The 19964-nt window shown below is 36.4% G+C and overlaps 3 protein-coding genes across 3 annotated transcripts; all 3 read right to left on the bottom strand.

Annotated features, from left to right (window-relative positions):
* Nucleotides 1-254: 254 nt before the first annotated feature.
* On the bottom strand, nt 255-3644 carry LOC116025404 (putative receptor-like protein kinase At3g47110). Its single transcript, XM_031266625.1, has 2 exons — nt 932-3644; nt 255-742 (listed from the first exon to the last, which is right to left on the bottom strand). The coding sequence occupies exons 1-2, from the start codon at nt 3642-3644 to the stop codon at nt 342-344; spliced, it is 3114 nt and encodes a 1037-aa protein (XP_031122485.1). The 3' UTR covers nt 255-341.
* Nucleotides 3645-6760: 3116 nt separating this feature from the next.
* Nucleotides 6761-10060, bottom strand: LOC116025403 (LRR receptor-like serine/threonine-protein kinase EFR). Its single transcript, XM_031266624.1, has 3 exons — nt 9079-10060; nt 7342-8778; nt 6761-7164 (listed from the first exon to the last, which is right to left on the bottom strand). The coding sequence occupies exons 1-3, from the start codon at nt 10058-10060 to the stop codon at nt 6761-6763; spliced, it is 2823 nt and encodes a 940-aa protein (XP_031122484.1).
* Nucleotides 10061-13445: 3385 nt separating this feature from the next.
* On the bottom strand, nt 13446-16910 carry LOC116025402 (probable LRR receptor-like serine/threonine-protein kinase At3g47570). The gene is made up of 3 exons (XM_031266623.1): nt 16902-16910; nt 14030-16706; nt 13446-13846 (listed from the first exon to the last, which is right to left on the bottom strand). Exons 1-3 carry the CDS (start codon nt 16908-16910, stop codon nt 13446-13448), a joined length of 3087 nt encoding a protein of 1028 aa, XP_031122483.1.
* Nucleotides 16911-19964: the final 3054 nt, after the last annotated feature.

Below are 19964 nucleotides of genomic sequence, written 5' to 3'. Positions count from 1 at the left end.
TATCAATAATATTAATATGAATTATCTTAAACATCTATTTGATTAAATAATTCATCTGAACTATCCATTTGATTACCACCATTTTTTCTACCTATTTTAGGCCTAACTCTCTTTGGCTCTTATTAGTATAGTAGATATTTTTATTGTTTATCCTAGTTCTCTTGAATTAACGTTTAATTATATAGGCTAGCTCGATCAGTCCAATCCAAATAATAATACTTGTATCAAAAGAAATATAGAGCAACATATTTGGCTAATTAAACAACAAACTTAACTTACAAATTGCTAACTATATTTCACCAACAGAAATATTGTATGTCACAAGATATGTTTACTTAATTTTATGCAAAGAATGCCTTCTTAATCTTCTGTAATTCCCTGCTCACTTCATTCATATGCATGCGATCCATTGGTGATCTTGAAGCACAAGTGAGCCCAATTTTGAAGATGGAGATAAAGAAGCTATGCATCTTCATCTCTTCGATTCCCACTAAATTGTCATCACTCTCCAACCCTACATCCGGTGTTATTCCATTGCTACTTCCTAGGCATGTTGTTAGCAATGGGTCTACTATCTTCATAACGTCTTCCGACAATGCCATCTCCACATACTCACAAAGGCTACTACTTTCGCCATTGAATAAATCATCTGTGGGTCTCTTTGCTGTGAACATTTCCAACAAAAGGATTCCAAAGCTATAAACGTCTCCAAATGGTGATGCCTTTGCTCCTATCCCGTATTCTAGGACCAAATAATTTATGAAGAAAAAGAAATAAAACATAATAATTAATAGAGCATTTTATTTTCATAATTGGAGAAAGAATTTCATAAACATAAGATACTATACATGAATATAATTTTATTTTCTCTTAGCCTAGCTACGAAATTAAAACTTGTACGTGGTAAAACTTTTATTAATAGTATTCTTACCAGGTGGAACATAACCAATTGACCCCTTTAATCCAACAGTACTTGTCTGTTCTCCAGATAGATTTTCAATTGTTCGCGAATAAAGTCTTGATATTCCAAAGTCTCCAACATGAGCAGTTAAGTCTTTGTCAAGTAGAATGTTGCTTAGTTTTAGATCACAATGAACAACCACGGGCTCACAATCATCATGGAGATAATGCAACGCAGAAGCTACATCAATTGCAATGTTTAATCTTTGAAGAACGCTTAGAACATTTGTCCTTGCATTAGCGGAATGTGTATGCAACCACATATCCAAATCCCCATTTTCCATAAACTCATAAACTAGGGCTTTGAATTCATTCCCTGCAAAATCACAGCTAGAGCAGCAGGTCAAAATTGGAACAAGATTTCGATGACGTATGTTCCTAAGCACTTTGCATTCTGCAAGAAAACTCTTTGAAGCTCCATCCTTTAGGAGGTCAAGTACCTTAACTGCATATGTTTTTTTCTCGTCTTGCTCAAATCTTCCTTTGTAAACAGAGCCAAAGCTTCCAGAACCAATCAAATTTGTCTCGGAAAAGCCATCGGTTGCTCTGTGCAAGTCGCTGTAAGCTATCTTGAATAGCTTTTCAACTTTGGATAGCTTAGAAGACTGCTTCTTTTTGTCCTTCTTCCAGAGCAACGATAGAAGGGATGCAAGGGCCAGAGCCACACTAACACATGTGAAAATAGCAATCATAAGCTTTAGATGCTTTCTATGATTTCTTTTCTTCACAGGACATGGAGGTAGCTTTAGCTGAGGTATACCACCACATAGATTTTTGTTTCCAAGCAATGATACATTGGCTACCACGGCAAACACTCCAGTTGTTGGTACCTCCCCTTCTAGATCATTGAAGGAAAGGTTCAAATGTTGCAAGAAGCGGAGGTTTTGGAATTCTCTGGGTATCTCTCCAGTCAACTTGTTGTTTGAGATATCCAAATGCCTAATGCTTTTTAGGGAAACCAGAGAAAGTGGGATTTTTCCTTCAAAGAGATTGGCATGCATATCAAGATATTCGAGACTCAAACAATCTCCAATTGTTTCTGGAATTTTGCCCGATAACTTGTTTCTAGAAATGTCTAAGGCATTTAGTGTTTTCAATTTGCCCACGACAGGAGATAATGGGCCAGTGAATGAATTACTGGAGAGGTTAAGCATCACAGACAAGGCTGACAAACTAAATAGTTGCTCAGGAATGGAGCCATCGAGTCTGTTACTTGACAAAACCAAATTATTCAAATCCCAAAGGTTTCCCACACTTGAAGGTACATTGCCATCTAGATTGTTGTTGTCAATATATAGAGCAGACAGAGAAGTGAGGTTAAAAAGAGTAGGTGGTAATTTTCCAAAGAATTGGTTTTGACTTAAACTCAGTCCTTGTAAATTTTGCAAATTACCTATCTCACTTGGAATAACACCCGATAATAGGTTTTCTGCTAGGTCTAAAGCAGTTAAGCTCCTGAGATTTTGTATTCCTATTAGTATTGTTCCAGAAATCTTATTCCCCGACAGACTTAACTTAGAGAGTTTAGATGAGAGGTTAGCTATAGAGTTTGGAAATTTGCCTTCAAATCGATTTGTAGAAATAGAAAATGCATGTAAATTACTACAATTTGACAAAGAGGTTATAAAAGCCAAGTCATTGAGAGGATCATAGCTACCTAGAAAATTGTATCCAAGGTTCAAACGATAGAGATCATTTAACCTTCCAATATTGTCTGGAACTTTGCCTTCAAAATAGTTTCGTGATAGCTCAAGAAATTGAAGCTTGGAGGCATTTGGAAATGAAGTGGGGATAGTCCCATGAAATTTGTTGGCAGCAAAATAGAAACCTTCCAAGTTGGGCATAGTGTCTCCTATGTAGCTTGGAATGGTCCCTTGGAGTGAGTTTTGTGATATTGAAAAGTTGATAATGGAAGTCATATTGAAGAAAGCAGAAGATAGTGTACCAGCGAGATTGTTGGCACCCAGTGAAAGCAAACCCAAACCCCGACACTGTGTAATCTCCTCAGGAATGTTCCCCTCCAGATGATTATATTCCATGCCCAATCCTTGAAGTGATGACAAATTCCCAAAAGATGGAGGAATTCCACCTGTTAATTGGTTTCCATCAAGAGAAAGAGATTGTAGCTTCTTCAAATTAGCTAGCTCTGCAGGGAGCTTCCCATGGAGGTCATTTAGAACAAGGAAGATTTTCCTGAGTTGTAAGCAATTGCTAAGGTTAGCAGCAGTGAGTTCTCCAGTAAGTGCATTATGAGACATGTTGAGGTATCTGAGTCGAAGCAAACGCCCAAATTCATTGGGAATTGGACCGTGGAATCCATTGCCACCTAGATTTACATCCTTGAGGAACGTGAGGTTTCCTATGTGAGGAGAAATGGATCCGACCAAGCCCTTCTGAGAAAGCCTCAGCGCCACAACTCGTTGGTGTCGACCACCGCAACTCACTCCTTGCCAACCACAATGATGTTTGGACTCATTCCACGAGTTAAGTAACACTCTGTGTGGATCACCAGAAATCCGATGCTTAAAATCTAAAAGGGCAATTCTATCAGTTTCATTTGATGAGTGGAGAGTTACGGATACTGTGGAAGTGGGGGAGAGGATAACAAATATTACACAACAAAGAAGATGAGTGTAAAGTGTAGATGAAAAATAAGAGAGGGATATGGTCTTATCAAGCTTCATCTTCATCATCAGCTGGATCATTCAGTTGGGTTTGGATAATAAAGTGTATCAAGTACAAACTAATTTACCAATGAGTTGCTCGCTATATATATATATACACATTACCACCCTGAACTCCGTTAACTACAGTCACTAATAATTACAACTTTCAAACAAGCTGCTCCACAATTTATTTTAATTATATTTTGAAGAAGTCAAGAGAACTGTACATTACAGACAGACCAATACCAATTTTCATCAATTCATTTTCTAGGAAAAAAAAACAAATAGCAATTGTCATGTAGTCATTGTCGTTTGTGTGGGATTATGCTCAAAGTGGACAGATCCTTGTGCGTACTAATATTTGGTCATGTTTGCTAAGTCACAACGTTATTATCATGATTTATATTCTCTCACATGCTCTGTTGAGACTGGGGCATGGGGGCCCTTAATAGCGTTGAGGATTCAACCTTTTGGGGAAAAAAATCAAGAACACTACAGACCAAAATGACATTGTATTTAACAATATTTCAACAATTTTGTTGGAGGAGGACCAAAAATGGTCATGCCACAATAATACTAGGACCAAATATAAATATTTTGATAAAAGATGACTAAAAGTGGAATGTCATTTATAAATCTAATACCAAAAATAGAATTAACTCTTTTCTTAAGTTGACTTGACGCCAAGAGAAAAGAGACAAGCCTTATTATGGATGACTGGAAATCTGGAATTCAGTGGTGATATTGAAGTGGACGTCTGGATATAATTAGCTTAAGTTGACTTGACGTCAAGAGGAAAACGCAAAGCTCATAAATAGGTGGGGTTGGGCCTGTCCGGCTCGCCATTGACCTCAATATTCTTAGGACCAGGTCAGTTAAAAAAGATTATATAAATATATATAAATTTATAATTAAATATAAATTAAATAAATAATATATATATATATATACACCACAATTAATAGTAAAATATAAATAAATTCAATTAAGCACCAAAATATGCAAATAAATTAAAGTTAAAATTGTATTAGCTCAAATGTTTATTATTCTGTATCCCAATGGCTCCTTACTAGGGTCGATAAAGCATATAGGAATATGTAAATCATGATAACCCATTTGGACACAGAGACTATGACTAGATTTTTGTTTACTGCACACAAGGAATCGCCCTCTTACTTTTAGAGATTGCTCCTACACTGCCGCTGGTGAGACTCGATCACATGTCATTGCTCTCAAACTCACCCTTGTGACCAACTGAGCTTCCCTTGTGGACTGTATTCAAATAATGTTGATTGAATAACAGGGGATTGAAATCAAATATATGATCAAATGACTAAAGTATTGCCAAACACTTTGTGCTCAGTTCGCATCTCTGTGACTCTATTTGAGTGAAGGTTAATTACATGATTGAATCCTCGGTGGTGGGGGATAGAATAACCTAGATTTCTTTTAAAAATAAAAAGAAAATTATTTTCAAGGTTATTTGTAATCTTTAAACCTTCCTTAGGGAAATCAATGAATAAGTTAAAGAATAATAAATAATTAACGGAAAGAGAAGAAAATAATATAATATATGAGTAAAGTATGAAAATTAAAAAAAATACTAAAATTAAAATAATCTGAACCATTTATTTCATCAAATAATTGGACGGACATTTTTTAATTTTTAGTTCTTGTTATAGACCTAATTTTATTGGCTAGATGTTCTTTTGTCAATTTTGTGCTTGTGTATACATACTTCTGTGTATATAATTCTATATTAATTTAATTTATATATTTAAATAAATGCTATTTATAATATTTATTTACTTATGTGTGTGCGCGCACACACTCACACTCACACACAATTATTTTTTTAAAAAAAAATTAACACTTATTAATATTAGGCATATATTTTTGTGCATCGCGTTATAATTAAAATGCTAATATAATATATAAGGGTATTTCTTTTCATTATAAAAATTTAATTATTCTCTATAAGATTGTAAAGGGAATAGCCAATTCAATGAAATTATATTTCATGCCACAAATCTCACGTTGGAAGACTAGAATTTGGTGGTGAAAAGCATTTCCATTTGATATTGACTTGGAAATTTCATTGAGGGGTTACCTTTTCTATTTACAATTTGACTTGACGTCAAGAGGAAATTTCACGTACCGCGTAAACGTCAATTTCTATATGGACTCTCAAGTCATCGTTTGAAATGTGTTACATTTTTCTAGACCGATTACAAATTTTATGTCAGTATAGTCTGAGGCTAATAATATTTGTATTAATTAAGATTTCAAGAACAACATAAAACTCTCTCATAAAATTTTTGGTTTAAAAAATCGATAATAATACTAATGAAGTAGCATTTTAGGTGAATGAATTTGTAACAGGGTATCTTTACATCGAATATATATCATTTTCACAAGGATTGGTGATAGGAATAGAGTTTTAGGGTTCCAAGCATAAGATATTGATATTCCTCATGGAAATTAATTCTAGCCAAAACATAGGGTAGATATGGATACAAACACAATATCAAACACCACATTTTAATGAATATTACAAATGATACGAAATTTGAGGTAAATAGGAACTAAAGGTAGGTCAAGATAGTGAAACCAAATTGGGGGCCAAAAGATGATAGATGTCATATAACTATACAGAAGTCTTTCTCAAGGTCATCCCACATTTCTAGAACATTATAGGGCATTCTCATGACTGAAAAATGTCTAAGAGCGCCCTGTATTCGTTCATTCTACTGATCTATCAACCTATGAATAAAAGTTGAAACACAAAGGCCCTGTTTGGTAAATGGATGTTGGCTGATTGGGTTGGCTGTTTGGGTCAGAAGGTATGATTTGTTAATAACATTAGCTGATTGTAAAAAGTTGTTTGATAGATTTGCTGTTAGCTAATAGCTGTTTGGTATAATTTTTTTTCTCAAAAAGCTAATTGAAAAGGCTGTTTTGAGTAGCCTTTTGAATTTTAGTGTTTTAGAGTTACAAAAAACTTATTAACCAAACAACTAATAGTGATCAAATGAGTCAAAATTGACTGATAGGCTGATTATTTACCAAAATGGGCCAAAGTATATGATTTGTCGTCCTTAAACTACCATGCATAACAAAGTTCATTCAATTCCTTAAACAAAGAAGGCGTTTCTAATCTTATGTAACTCTCTGCAGACATCTTTCATGTTTCCACGCTCCATTGGTGATCTAGAAGCACAACACAGTCCAATTTTGAACACAGAGATGAAGAAATCATCCATCTTGCTCTCTTCAATTTCCACCAACTTGCCAGGATTTTTCAACTGTTCTTTCCCTCTTATTCCATGGTTGCTGCTTTCTTGGCATGCTAGAAGCACTGGGTCTACAATCTTCATCACTTCATGCGGCAATGCTGTCTCAACGTATTCAGAAAGGCTACTACAACCGTCACTAGAAAAATCATAAGTGGGTCTTTTTTCAGTGAACATTTCCAGTAAAAATATTCCATAACTGTATACATCTCCACAAGTTGTTGCATTCGCTCCCATCCCGTATTCTAGATCCAAATATTTGCCAAGAAAAAATGATCAAATGTAAGAGTAAAACCATATAACCTAATCTAGTCAACTTTGAAGTTGATAACCAAAAGTAATTAAAAAATTTTAAAAAAACAATAATTAAAAGACTAAAACTTGAAAATGATTAACTTTTTAATTAATGATATTCTAAGTACCTGGTGCAATATAGCCAATGAACCCCTTTAATCCGAGTGTACTACTTTTTCCTGATGAGTCTCCAATAGTACGTGAATAAAGCCTTGATAACCCAAAATCTCCAACATGAGCCGTCAAGTCTTTGTCAAGAAGAATGTTACTGGGCTTTAGATCACAATGAATAACAGGGGGTTCACAATCATTGTGGAGATAATCCAATGCTGAAGCAACATCAATTGAAATGTTTAATCTTTGAAGAGCACTCAAAACATTAGTCCTTTCACCATCTGAATGTGGATGTAACCACGTGTCAAGATCCCCATTCTCCATAAACTCATAAACTAGAGCTTTGAATTCATTACCCATTAAATCACAGCTTGAGCAACATGTCAAAATTGGAACAAGGTTTCGATGTCGTATGTTTCTTAATACTTTACACTCTGCAAGAAAGCTCTTTGAAGCACCCTTCTTACAGAGGTCAAGTACCTTAACTGCAACTATTTGTTCCCCACCTTGCTGAAACCTTCCTTTGTAAACAGAGCCAAAACTTCCAGAACCAATCAAATTTGTTTCATTGAAGCCTTCAGTTGCACAGTGTAAATAACTGTAAGAGATCTTGGAAAGATTTAAATTGGTGGACTTCTCAGAGAACTCCTTACTTTTGTCATTCTTCTTGCAATAATGCAGTATTAGAAAAGCAAGGAATGATGCAAAAATTAGAGCCACGCTGACACATGCGAAGACAACAACAATAATCTTTGGATGCTTTCTATGTTGTGTTTTCTTCGCAGGACATGGAGGCAGCTTTAGCTCAGGTATACCACCGCATAGCTTTTTGTTTCCAAGCAATGATACATTGGTTGCCACTGCAAACACTCCAACTGTTGGTACCTCTCCCTCGAGATCATTGAAAGAGAGGTCTAAATATTGTAAGAGATGGAGCTTTTGGAGTTCTCTCGGTATCTCCCCAGTCAACTTGTTGTTTGAGATGTCCAAATACGTAATACTTTTTAGAGAAATCAAAGAAGGTGGGATTTTTCCTTCAAAGAGATTGTCATTCATATAAAGAACTTCAAGGCTCAAGCAATCCCCAATCGCTTCTGGAATTCTGCCCGACGATTTGTTTCTAGAGATGTCTAGTGTATTTAGTGTTTTCAATTTGCCCACAGCCGGAGATAATTGCCCAGTGAATGAATTATTAGAAAGGTCAAGGGACTTAGACAAAGATTGCAAATCAAAAACTTGTTGAGGAATGGTGCCACTAAGTCTGTTACTTGACAAGAGCATTGCATTTAAATTCCTAAAGTTTTTTACATCGGGAGGTATATTGCCATATAAATTGCTGTCTCGAATACTAAGTGCAGCTAAAGAGGTGAGGTTATACAGAGTAGATGGTATTTTTCCTAAAGTCAAAAGTTGTAGTTTTTGCAAATTACCTATTTCACTAGGAATAACACCTGAAAAATGATTTTTGTTTAGGCCAAAACCAATCAAGCTAGCTAGATTTTTTATTCCTACGAGTATTGTTCCAGACAACTTATTCTTCCCTAGATATAAAAGTTGGAATTTGGATGAGAGGTTAGCTATGGTATTTGGCAATTTACCTACAAACCTATTGCTAGCCATGGAAAATAAATTTAAATTACTACAATTTGACAAAGAGGTTAAAAAAGCCAAGTCATTGAGTGGATCACTGCTACCTAGAAAATTCAACTCAAGGTTCAAAACCAGAAGATCTTTTAACTTACCAATATTACCTGGAACTTTACCTACAAAATAGTTTGCTGATAAATCAAGAAATTGAAGCTTAGAGGCATTGGGAAATGAAATAGGGATAGTCCCGTGAAATTTGTTACCACTAACAAAAAATCCTTCCAAATTTGGCATGGTGTCTCCTATGCTGGCTGGAATGGTCCCTTGAAGTGAGTTATCTGTTATTGAAAACTCTATAATGGAAGTCATATTGAAGAAAGCAGAAGACAATTTACCAGTAAGGTTGTTGAGGCCAAGATAAAGAACATTCAAATTCCAACACTGTGTAATCTCACGAGGTATACTTCCCTGCAAATGATTAATTTCCAAGAACAGTAATTGGAGGGATGAAAAGTTGCCAAAAGCCGAAGGAATCCCACCGGTGAATTGATTTTTGTTGAGCTCTAGGGACTGCAACTTCTTCAAGGTGGAAAGGTTTGTGGGGAGCTTCCCAGAAAGTCCATTCTGGGAAACAATGATTTTCCTGAGATGTACACAGTTGCTGAGATTGGCTGCAACTAATTCTCCTGTCAATGTGTTGGCAGACAGGTCGAGGTATCTTAGTCGGAACAAACGACCAATTTGTCCCGGAATATGACCGGACAATGTGTTGCTACTGAGATTAAGGTCCCTGAGGAAAGTGAGGTTTCCTATGTGAGGAGATATGGTTCCGACCAAACCCTTCATAGGAAGCCTCAATGCCACAACTCGATGGTGGCGGCGACCGCAGCTCACTCCTTGCCAGCGACAGTGATGCTGGGAATGATTCCATGAGTTGAGTGGATCGTTAGAAATCCGATGCATAAAATCCAAAAGGGCAATTCTATCGGTTTCATTTGAGTAATGGCGTAGAATTAATGCTGCTGATACAGTTGAAGTGGGAAGTTGAGTAAGACAAATTAGGCAAAACAGAAGAAGAAGATGGATAGTAAAAAGTGAAGATGAAAAATTAGGGAGTGATATGGCTTTTTCATGATTCATCTTCATCACCTCAATCTCTACAAGTCAGTATGAAGATGGAGTGATATGTTACGTTATTCTCAGGAGCCATGCACTGCTTATATACATATGCTAAATCAATAACTTAGCTTGATGCTAATTAAAATGGACTTCGTCAACCATTAATTTTTTTAATATGCGTGTTTAACAAGTCCATAATACTTTGGTACTAATTAATTATTTGCAGTAAAAGTACTGTTTTTTTTTTTAATTATGAAAACCATTCGTCGCTGTCCAAGAGTATGCTCTAAGCACTACAAGAAAAATCACGAATCCCGACGGAATGTAATCCGTTGTCGATTCGCAACGATTTTTGCAATGGAACGTGTTCCGTCGCGATTTTGCGTCGGAAATGGTGACAGAATTCAATTCCTTAGCAATTTATGGCGCAAAGTGATAAAAATTCGAGAACTTTTGGCGCCCATATTTTGGTGACGAATTTTGCAACGTAATTATGCTATGTCACCACAATGGCGACGGAAAAGGCAACAACTGATGATTCCGTCGCGATTTTGCGACAGAATAGGCGACGAGAATAAATTCCGTTGCGATATTTGGCACAGAGTGGAAAATGTTCCCACGTAATTTTTGCACCAAGGAATTGACGATGGAGGCTGACAACAAAAATTACGACGGGTATTTTTCTATCGCGAAAAATATTTAATTTTGAAGTAAAGTTTATTTTGCTACAGGATGGGACGATTGAACAATTCCGTCGCCAATATGTTGACACGTTTGCGACATAAATATGACGCCCTACATAACTGTCGTGCAATGACGGTGGAATCGGCAACAGAAATTAATTATGTTGCGATTTTGTAGTAAAGATAGATTTGACGTTTGAGGTTAGCGATGGAACTTGCGACGATCATTCTTTCCGTCACTATAAAATATTTGCAAATCATACAAAAAGTGTAAGATGTACTAAGAAATTAAACTCGCAACCACTACCCAAGGGTTGCACGGGGTAAACCCGCGCTTTTATGTAGTACCCTGCAAATCACACAAGAAATGTAAAAGGCATTAGAAAGACTGAAATAATTCTGATCTACTGAAAAAGTATTGGAAAGAATCAAGCTTTGGTCCTAAAAAAAAAATTATTTTTTTACTACGTAATTTGCATGCTATTATATAGCAGCGGAACTTCCCCATACTTTTAATTTCACTATTAGTTGATTTCAAATTATAGGACTCCTATGAGTACTAGTGGGAGACCGGCGACCACAATATAATTATGTCGAGTGAAATATGAATCAAGACAACCAAAATCTAGCTAGCTAGGTTCAATTATATAGCTTTTATTCACAATTATTATCTCATGATTGAGTTCCTGGCTTCTTTCTGTCTAGAAACATAAACTTCAAAAGTCTTCAACTTTGCTTAAAAAGTACGGAGTAATTTTATTTGGTCCTATTAAAAGAGGAAATTTCGGGTATTGAATATAAAATATATATAAAATAATAAATAATTAAATATAATCTTTGGTGTTCAATACTCAATAAAACGTGTTAGGATTAAATGCTTATCATTACATCAAAAATTATAAAGGGGAATTATATATATTTTTTATACTTGTATAGTAGTTAGTAATATGTGATGATCATATTTCAATTGATTTGCAGGATTTGACATTATACATAAGGGTGGGTCTTTAATAAGTATATAAATGTATACTCAAGAGTCTTCCTTATATGTTGCTTTTTTATATTTTAGTATTTAATTTCTTTGTTCCCAAACTAGTATTTAATTTCTTGTCAATAGAAAAAGATAAATCTCATAGTGGAAGACCGGAATATGGTGGTTAGAGCACTATGTTCATTTTATACTAATTTAGACATTCATTCCCAGAATGTTGGATAATGGATATGAATGCAATTTGAGGTGGGGCTAATCGTGATGGACGGAACTAAGGTAAGAAAGCAAGAAGACTAAAGACTTTGTATTTATTTATTTATTTATTTATTTATTTATTTATTATTATTATTATTATTATTATTATGGCTATGTTTGGCAAACCTAGCTAAAAAGCTACGGTGTATAAGCTAGAAGCTGAAAACTAAAGAATTGTTAAGCTAGATGATTATGCTTAATAAATTATGTATCTACCACTATACAATTAAAACATATTATGTATATATGCAATTAACATATTATATATGCACCTTCCATTGACATATTATATACATGTAGTTAATAAATTATGTACATACAGTTAACATATTATATATCTTTAATTTATTTATAGATATATAATCTATTAACTGATATATATAATATATTAACTGCAGGTACATATATAATCCATGATATATATTGCGCCATATCTCAATGTTAACTCCATGAATGGGTCAACTTCATAGTTGGGCCAAACATGTAAGGAGCTTTGTCAATTAGTCTATTGATAAATTAGACATTGCACCTTTTTTTTACACTTACAAATTATTTTTATATTTTTCTTTATTTTCAATGTATTGATTACGTTATAAATAAAAAGTGGAAGTAAATTGAATGGAAATGTGTAAAGAATTTGGGTTAATTTCCAGAACAAACGTGACGAGGGGGAAAGGGAAAGCTACTAACTAAAGCAATATCTTTAATAAAACTACTTTGTAAAAGCTACTTCAAACAAAGGGAGATGCGGACTGGCCTTTATTGATTTTTAAAACTCGTCAAACCAAATAATAGGAAACAAAGAAAATTTTGATTCTTTTTTCTTCTTTTTGGACAAGAGAAAGATGCAACCACTACCCGAAGCCAAAAGGTGTGCGCCGAGTAAATCCTATTTTGTGACCCTAATCAGCGAAAGACTACAAAGAAGTAAATCGTTCTAGTCAAATAAAAAAGGTCAATAAGTCACTCCCACTAGGAGTAAAACTTCAGACTTTGTTGTTATCAAGACAACAACCGACTAACACAGATGGAGTTATCCCAGGAAAACACAACACTTGATATATCATCAGGGTGTTTAATGTCCAATAATTAATAACCATAATTATTTCATGATATTGCGACCATTTTTTCTACATTGTCCTGTAAATAACAAACAATTATTTAAAAAAAAAAAATGATATGCATACAATCATACATGGACAGACAGTTAATGATGAGTTAAGTCAATTTAACAAGACATTATTCTACTCGAATTCATATACAAAATTTAAATCAAATCACAACACTTAATATAAGGACATGAAAATATATATTGCAGCTTGTTCCCCATCCAACAAAAGAAGAGTCCAAGAAAAAGATTACATCAAAAGAAATTTAGAGCAACTTATATTAGGAAAATTGAAAAACAACAAGCTTTTATTAATTGCTAGCTAGTTCATCACCCATGGAGTTATTGTATGTCACAAGACATGTTTGCTTAATTTTATGCAAAGAAGGCCTTCTTAATCTTTTGTAATTCCCTGCTCACTTCATTCATATGCATGCGATCCATTGGTGATCTTGAAGCACAAGTGAGCCCAATTTTGAAGATGGAGAGGAAGAAGTTATGCACCTTGCTCTCTTCAATTTCCACCAAATTGCCATCATTCTCCAACTCTACATCCGGTGTTATTCCACGACTGCTTTCTAGGCATGCTGATAGCAACGGGTCTACTATCTCTATCACTTGCTCAGGCAACGCCATCTCCACATACTCATAAAGACTGCTACAGTCACCATTGAATAAATCATCCGTGGGTCTTTTAGCTGTGAACATTTCTAGCAAAAGGATTCCAAAGCTATATACATCTCCAAAAGTTGATGCTTTTGCTCCTATCCCATACTCTAAATCAAAATTATTTGCGAAGACAAACAAAACAAACGTAAAAAAAATTAATAGAGCATTTTAATTTCATAGCTAGCTTGGGAAAGAACTTCATCTGCATAAGATACCGTATATGAATATGACTTTTTCTCATAAGTTTGCTATGGAAACATGTGGCAAATTTTATTGACAATATTTCTTACCTGGTGGTACATAACCAATTGACCCCTTTAATCCAATGGTACTAGTTTGTTCGCCAACTGGATCTCCAATTGCACGTGAATAAAGCCTTGATATTCCAAAGTCTCCAACATGAGCAGTTAAGTTTTTGTCAAGCAGAATATTACTTGGTTTTAGATCACAATGAACAACCGTTGGTTCACAATCATCATGGAGATAATGCAATGCAGAAGCTATATCAATTGCAATGTTTAACCTTTGAAGATCACTTAGAACATTTGTTCTTGCATTAGTTGAATGTGTATGCAACCACGTATCCAAATCTCCATTTTCCATAAACTCATAAACTAGAGCTTTGAAATCATTACCTGCAAAATCACAGCTCGAGCAGCATGTCAAAATTGGAACGAGATTTCGGTGGCGTATGTTCCTCAACACTTTACATTCTGCAAGAAAGCTCTTTGAAGCTCCATTTTTTAGAAGGTCAAGTACCTTTACTGCAATTATTTGTTCTCCACCTTGCTCAAATAGTCCTTTGTAAACAGAGCCAAAACTTCCAGAACCAATCAAATTTTTCTCAGAGAAACCTTCTGTCGCTCGATGTAGATCACTGTAGGCAACCTTGGATAGCTTTCCAACCTTGGATAGCTTAGAAGACCCCGTCCTTTCTTTCCTCCGATGCAGTGTTAGAAAGACAAGAAGGGATGCAATGACTAAAGCCACACTAGCACACGTGAAGATAACAATCATAAGCTTTACATGCTTTTTATGTTTTGTTTTCTTCACAGGACATGGAGGCAGCTTTAGCTCAGCTACACCACCGCATAGCTTTTTGTTTCCAAGCAATGATACATTGGTTGCCACGGCAAACACTCCAACTGTTGGTACCTCCCCTTCTAGATCATTGAACGAAAGGTTCAAATGTTGCAAGAAGTGGAGGTTTTGGAATTCTCTGGGTATCTCTCCAGTCAACTTGTTGCTTGAGATATCCAAATACCTAATGCTCTTTAAGGAAATCAAAGAAGGTGGGATTTTTCCTTCAAAGAGATTGGCATGCATATCAAGATGTTCAATGCCCAAACAATCCCCAATTGTTTCTGGAATTTTTCCTGACAATTTGTTCTTGGAGATGTCTAATGCATTTAGTGCTTTCAATTTTCCCACGGCAGGAGATAACGAACCAGTGAATGAATTACTTGAAAGGTCAAGGTACTTAGACAAAGATGGCAACTCAAAAATTTGTTGAGGAATTGTGCCATTGAGCCTATTATGTGACAAGTACAATTCATTCATATCCCAAAAGTTTCCCACACTTGAAGGTATATTGCCATCTAAATTATTGCTATGAATATCAAGCCCAGCTAACGAGGTAAGGTTATACAGAGAATGTGGTATTTCTCCCGAGAACTGGTTTTGTTCTAAACTCAAACCCTGTAATTGTTGCAATTCACCTATCTTGCTAGGAATAACACCAGAAAAATGATTTTTTCCTAGGGCTAAACCAGTCAAGCTAGCGAGATTTTTTATTCCTATTGGAATTGGCCCATATAACTTATTGTTTCTTAAGTCTAAAAGAGTGAGTTGGGATGAGAGGTTAGCTATGGTGTTTGGCAATTTACCGACAAATCTATTTCTACGTAGGAGAAGTACTCCTAAATTACTACAATTTGATAGAGAGGATATAAAAGCCAAGTCATCAAGGACCCCGGTGCTACCTAGAAGATTGTTCATAAGATTAAAAACCCAGAGATCTTTAAATTTTCCAATATCATCTGGAACTTTACCTACAAAATAGTTTTGCGATATATCAAGAAACTCAAGCTTGGACGCATTGGACAATGAAGTAGGGATAGTTCCATGAAATTTGTTGATGTCCAAATAGAATGTCCTCAAGTATGGCATGGTGTCTCCTATGTAGCTTGGAATGGTCCCTTCAAACGAGTTATCAGTCATTGAAACAATTTCCAAGAAAGTCATATTGAAGAAAGCAGAAGGAAATGTACCACTCAGATTGTTGACAGCAAGAAAAATATGTGTTAAACCCCAGCACTGTGTAATCTCATGTGGAAAATTTCCCTTTAGATGATTCTGATGCAAAGCCAGCAATATGAGTGATGAAAAATTCCCAAAACTTGGAGGAATCCCACCGGTAAATTGGTTAGTGCCCAGGGAAAATCTTTGCATTTTCTTCAGATTGGACAAATCTGTAGGGAGATTCCCTTGGAGGCCATTTTCATAAAGACAGATTCTCCTGAGTTGTGAACAGTTGCCAAGATTAATGGCAACTAGCTCTCCTGTTAGGGCATTGACAGACAGGTTGAGGTGTCTTAGTCGAAACAAACGGCCAATTTCTCCAGGGATTTGGCCCTGCAATCCATTGCCACCAAGATCAATAGCCCGGAGGAATGTGAGGTTTCCAATTTGAGGAGATATGGTTCCCCCCAACCCCATATCAGGAAGCTTCAAAGCCACAACTCGTGGGTGTCGACGACCACAACTCACTCCTTGCCAAAGACAATGGTGCAGGGAGTCATTCCAGGAGCTAAGTAATGCTCCATTGGAATCACCAGAAATAATCCAGTGTTTGAAATCTAACAGGGCGATTCTATCAGTTTCATTTGAGAAGTGGGGAGTTGATATTGAAGTAGGAAAGGTAACAGCACATATTAGGGAAAGAAGTGTTGGGAAAAATCCCACTGCCTGTGACAATTAGAATCACAAGACCAACACGGTACACAAATACGAGATAATACACAATAGCCCAAAAATAAATATGAACACAAGGAACACAAGATTTACGTGGAAAACCCCAAAACCACGGGGAAAAACCACGGGCCACCAACAACAACAATTTCCACTATCACAAATCTCGGGTACAAAGTTTTAGGCTATCACATGAGCCATACATCCACAAATCATCAAATATATCAACTCCTAGGCCAAAACATTCTTCCACATTCACAGGCTAAACATAATAATATCTCGTACTCAAAATATTCAACTACCACGAATATGATAAAAATGAATACAAGTAGTACGAGAATATTCAAAAGATGCCTGGAATAAATACAAGCTGACCTCAAAATATTTGATAAAAATAGTACCCAAGAGCTTCGGCAAATCCACGACAAAGTTGCGCCAAAAATGAAGAAGAAAGAAAATAGATGATTTTTCTTCTTCCTTGGAACTCTTGCTGCCGAAAGAAAAATTAGAGGAAGACAGTGGGTTTCCTCTTCTGCCTTATGCTTCTGCCGAAAAATGGAATGAATGGGAAAACAAAAAAAATTCACTTTTTCCTTCTCACAACTGCCTTAATGGAATGGGAATAATGCATATATCAAGGAAATTGGTTTTCTTGTCTTCACATGCTGACAAAGTGTGCTGCCAACCACTTCCCTTTTCCTTCCACTACAATTTGTATTTTTGTTATTTTATTTATTCCTTTTCACATAGGAGGGACCCAACAAATCTCCCCCTACCGACTATGTGGAAGACATCGCCATCCCAGCGATAGAGCAACAAACCTCAAACTTCCCTCTTGGCAAAGCTTTAGTCATCATGTCTGACCCATTATCATCAGTATGAATCTTTTCAAGTTCAAGCATCTTGCATTCCAAGATATCTCTAATCCAATGATATCTCGTGTCAATATGTTTTGACCTGTAATGAAACGTAGAATTCTTTGCAAGATGAACTGCACTCTGACTATCACAATAGAGCACATACCTGTCTTGAACAAACCCGAGCTCCTGGAGAAACTTCTTCATCCATAGCATTTCTTTACTGGCCTCAACAGATGCTATGAACTCAGCTTCAGTGGTAGACAAAGCAACACACTTTTGCAACCTTGATTGCCATGAAACTGCTCCCCCTGCATAGGTAATCAAATAACCTGAAGTAGATTTCCTGGTGTCAATGTCTCCGGCCATATCTGAATCAGTGTACCCGGTAAGAATAGGTTTCCCTATACCAAAACACAAACTCAAACTTGAAGTACCCCGAAGATATCTTAAAATCCACTTAACAGCATCCCAATGTTCTCTCCCTGGATTTGAGAGAAATCTGCTAACAACACCCACTGCATGAGCAATATCTGGTCTCGTACATACCATGGCATACATCAAACTACCAACAGCTGAAGAATAAGGAACTCTTTGCATTTCTTCCTTGTCTTTCTCACTAGAAGCACATTGCTTCTTGCACAACTTGAAATGCATATCAAGAGGTGTACTGACTGGTTTAGCCCCATTCATACTAAATCTCTCAAGAACTTTCTCAATGTATTTCTCTTGAGATAACCACAACTTCTTGTTCTGCCTGTCACGGATGATCTTCATCCCAAGAATTTGCTTTGCTGGCCCCATGTCCTTCATAGAAAAGGACTTACTCAACTCTTGTTTCAACTCTTGAATTCTTGAGGCATTGCGACCAACAATCAACATATCATCAACATAAAGCAGCAGTATAACAAAGTCATCATCAGAATACTTGTTCACAAAAACACAGTGGTCTGAAGAAGTCTTCTTGTACCCATGCTTACTCATAACAGAAGTAAACTTTTTGTACCACTGCCTCGGAGCTTGCTTCAAACCATACAAACTCTTCTTCAATCTGCAAACATAATCCTCTTTTCCTTTGACCTTGAAACCCTCAGGCTGCTCCATATATATCTCCTCATCCAAATCACCATGGAGAAAAGCTGTCTTCACATCCATCTGCTCAATTTCTATATCCAAACGAGCTGCTAGTCCCAACACAACTCTGATGGAAGAGAATTTCACAACAGGAGAGAAAATCTCATCAAAATCAATACCTTTCTTCTGGCTGAAACCCTTCACCACCAATCTAGCTTTGAACCGTGGAACTGAAGTGCCCTCTTCATGTTTCACTCTGTAGACCCACCTGTTTTTCAAAGCTTTCCTGTTCTTTGGTGCCCTCACCAACTCAAAGGTATCATTTGCATATAAGGAGTTCATCTCATCCTGCATAGCCTCAAGCCATTGCCTCTTTTGCTCACTCTCCATAGCTTCTTCATAAGACTCTGGTTCTCCCCCGTCAGTCAAAAGCACATACTGACTGGGAGAATAACGAGTAGATGGTCTCCGTTCCCTATCAGACCTTCTCGGAAGATCAACTGGAACCTGCGAAGGAACTTCTTGTTCCTGGTGCACAACATCATCAACATGACCATCTGCATCAGCTGTATCGTCCTGATAGACCGGTACAGGATCACCATTCTGAACATTTTCCTGAACCTCATCAACATCATGTGTACCTCTATGGTAAACTGGCTCAATATCAACCAAACTTCCACTAGCACGAGATTCTGGCTTTTTCACTTTGTCAATATCCTCAATGGTTTGATTTTCAAAGAACAGTACATCACGGCTTCTGACTAACTTCTTCTCAACTGGATCATACAGCCTGTAGCCAAATTCATCAAACCCATAACCAATGAAAATGCACTGTCTAGTCTTCGAATCCAACTTAGATCTCTCATCTCTTGGAACATGCACAAATGCCTTACAACCGAAGACTCTGAGGTGATCATAAGAAACTTCATTTCCACACCAAACTTTATCAGGAACATCATTTTTCAAAGCAACAACGGGAGATAAATTGATAACATGAACAGCTGTGGAAACTGCCTCAGCCCAAAATGAACTAGGCAACTTTGCATCATCAAGCATACATCTAACTCTCTCCATAATTGTCCTGTTCATTCTCTCTGCTAAGCCATTTAACTGAGGAGTCTTAGGAGGAGTTTTCTGATGCCTGATACCGTACCTTCTGCAATACTCATCAAACGGTCCACAATATTCACCGCCATTATCAGTACGGATGCACTTCAATTTCTTTCCTGTCTGTCTTTCAACAAGGGCATGAAACTCTTTAAACACACCAAGCACATCACTCTTGTGCTTCAAAGTGTAGACCCAGAGTTTCCTAGAATAGTCA

The sequence above is a fragment of the Ipomoea triloba genome, chromosome 7 (genome assembly GCF_003576645.1).
Source record: "Ipomoea triloba cultivar NCNSP0323 chromosome 7, ASM357664v1".
Lineage (NCBI taxonomy): Eukaryota > Viridiplantae > Streptophyta > Magnoliopsida > Solanales > Convolvulaceae > Ipomoea > Ipomoea triloba.
This window is presented reverse-complemented; position numbering and strand designations above follow the sequence as displayed.

Coding starts and splice junctions, on each gene's coding strand:
- LOC116025402 (XM_031266623.1), bottom strand. Junction 13,847..14,029: donor AATTGGTTATGTACCACCAG/GTAAGAAATATT, acceptor ATTTTGATTTAG/AGTATGGGATAGGAGCAAAA.
- LOC116025403 (XM_031266624.1), bottom strand. CDS start 10,060: ATGAAGATGAATCATGAAAAAGCCATATCACTCCCTAATTTTTCATCT. Junction 8,779..9,078: donor TTTTGTAGGTAAAGTTCCAG/GTAATATTGGTA, acceptor ATCATTTTTCAG/GTGTTATTCCTAGTGAAATA. Junction 7,165..7,341: donor CATTGGCTATATTGCACCAG/GTACTTAGAATA, acceptor ATTTGGATCTAG/AATACGGGATGGGAGCGAAT.
- LOC116025404 (XM_031266625.1), bottom strand. CDS start 3,644: ATGAAGCTTGATAAGACCATATCCCTCTCTTATTTTTCATCTACACTT. Junction 743..931: donor AATTGGTTATGTTCCACCTG/GTAAGAATACTA, acceptor ATTTGGTCCTAG/AATACGGGATAGGAGCAAAG.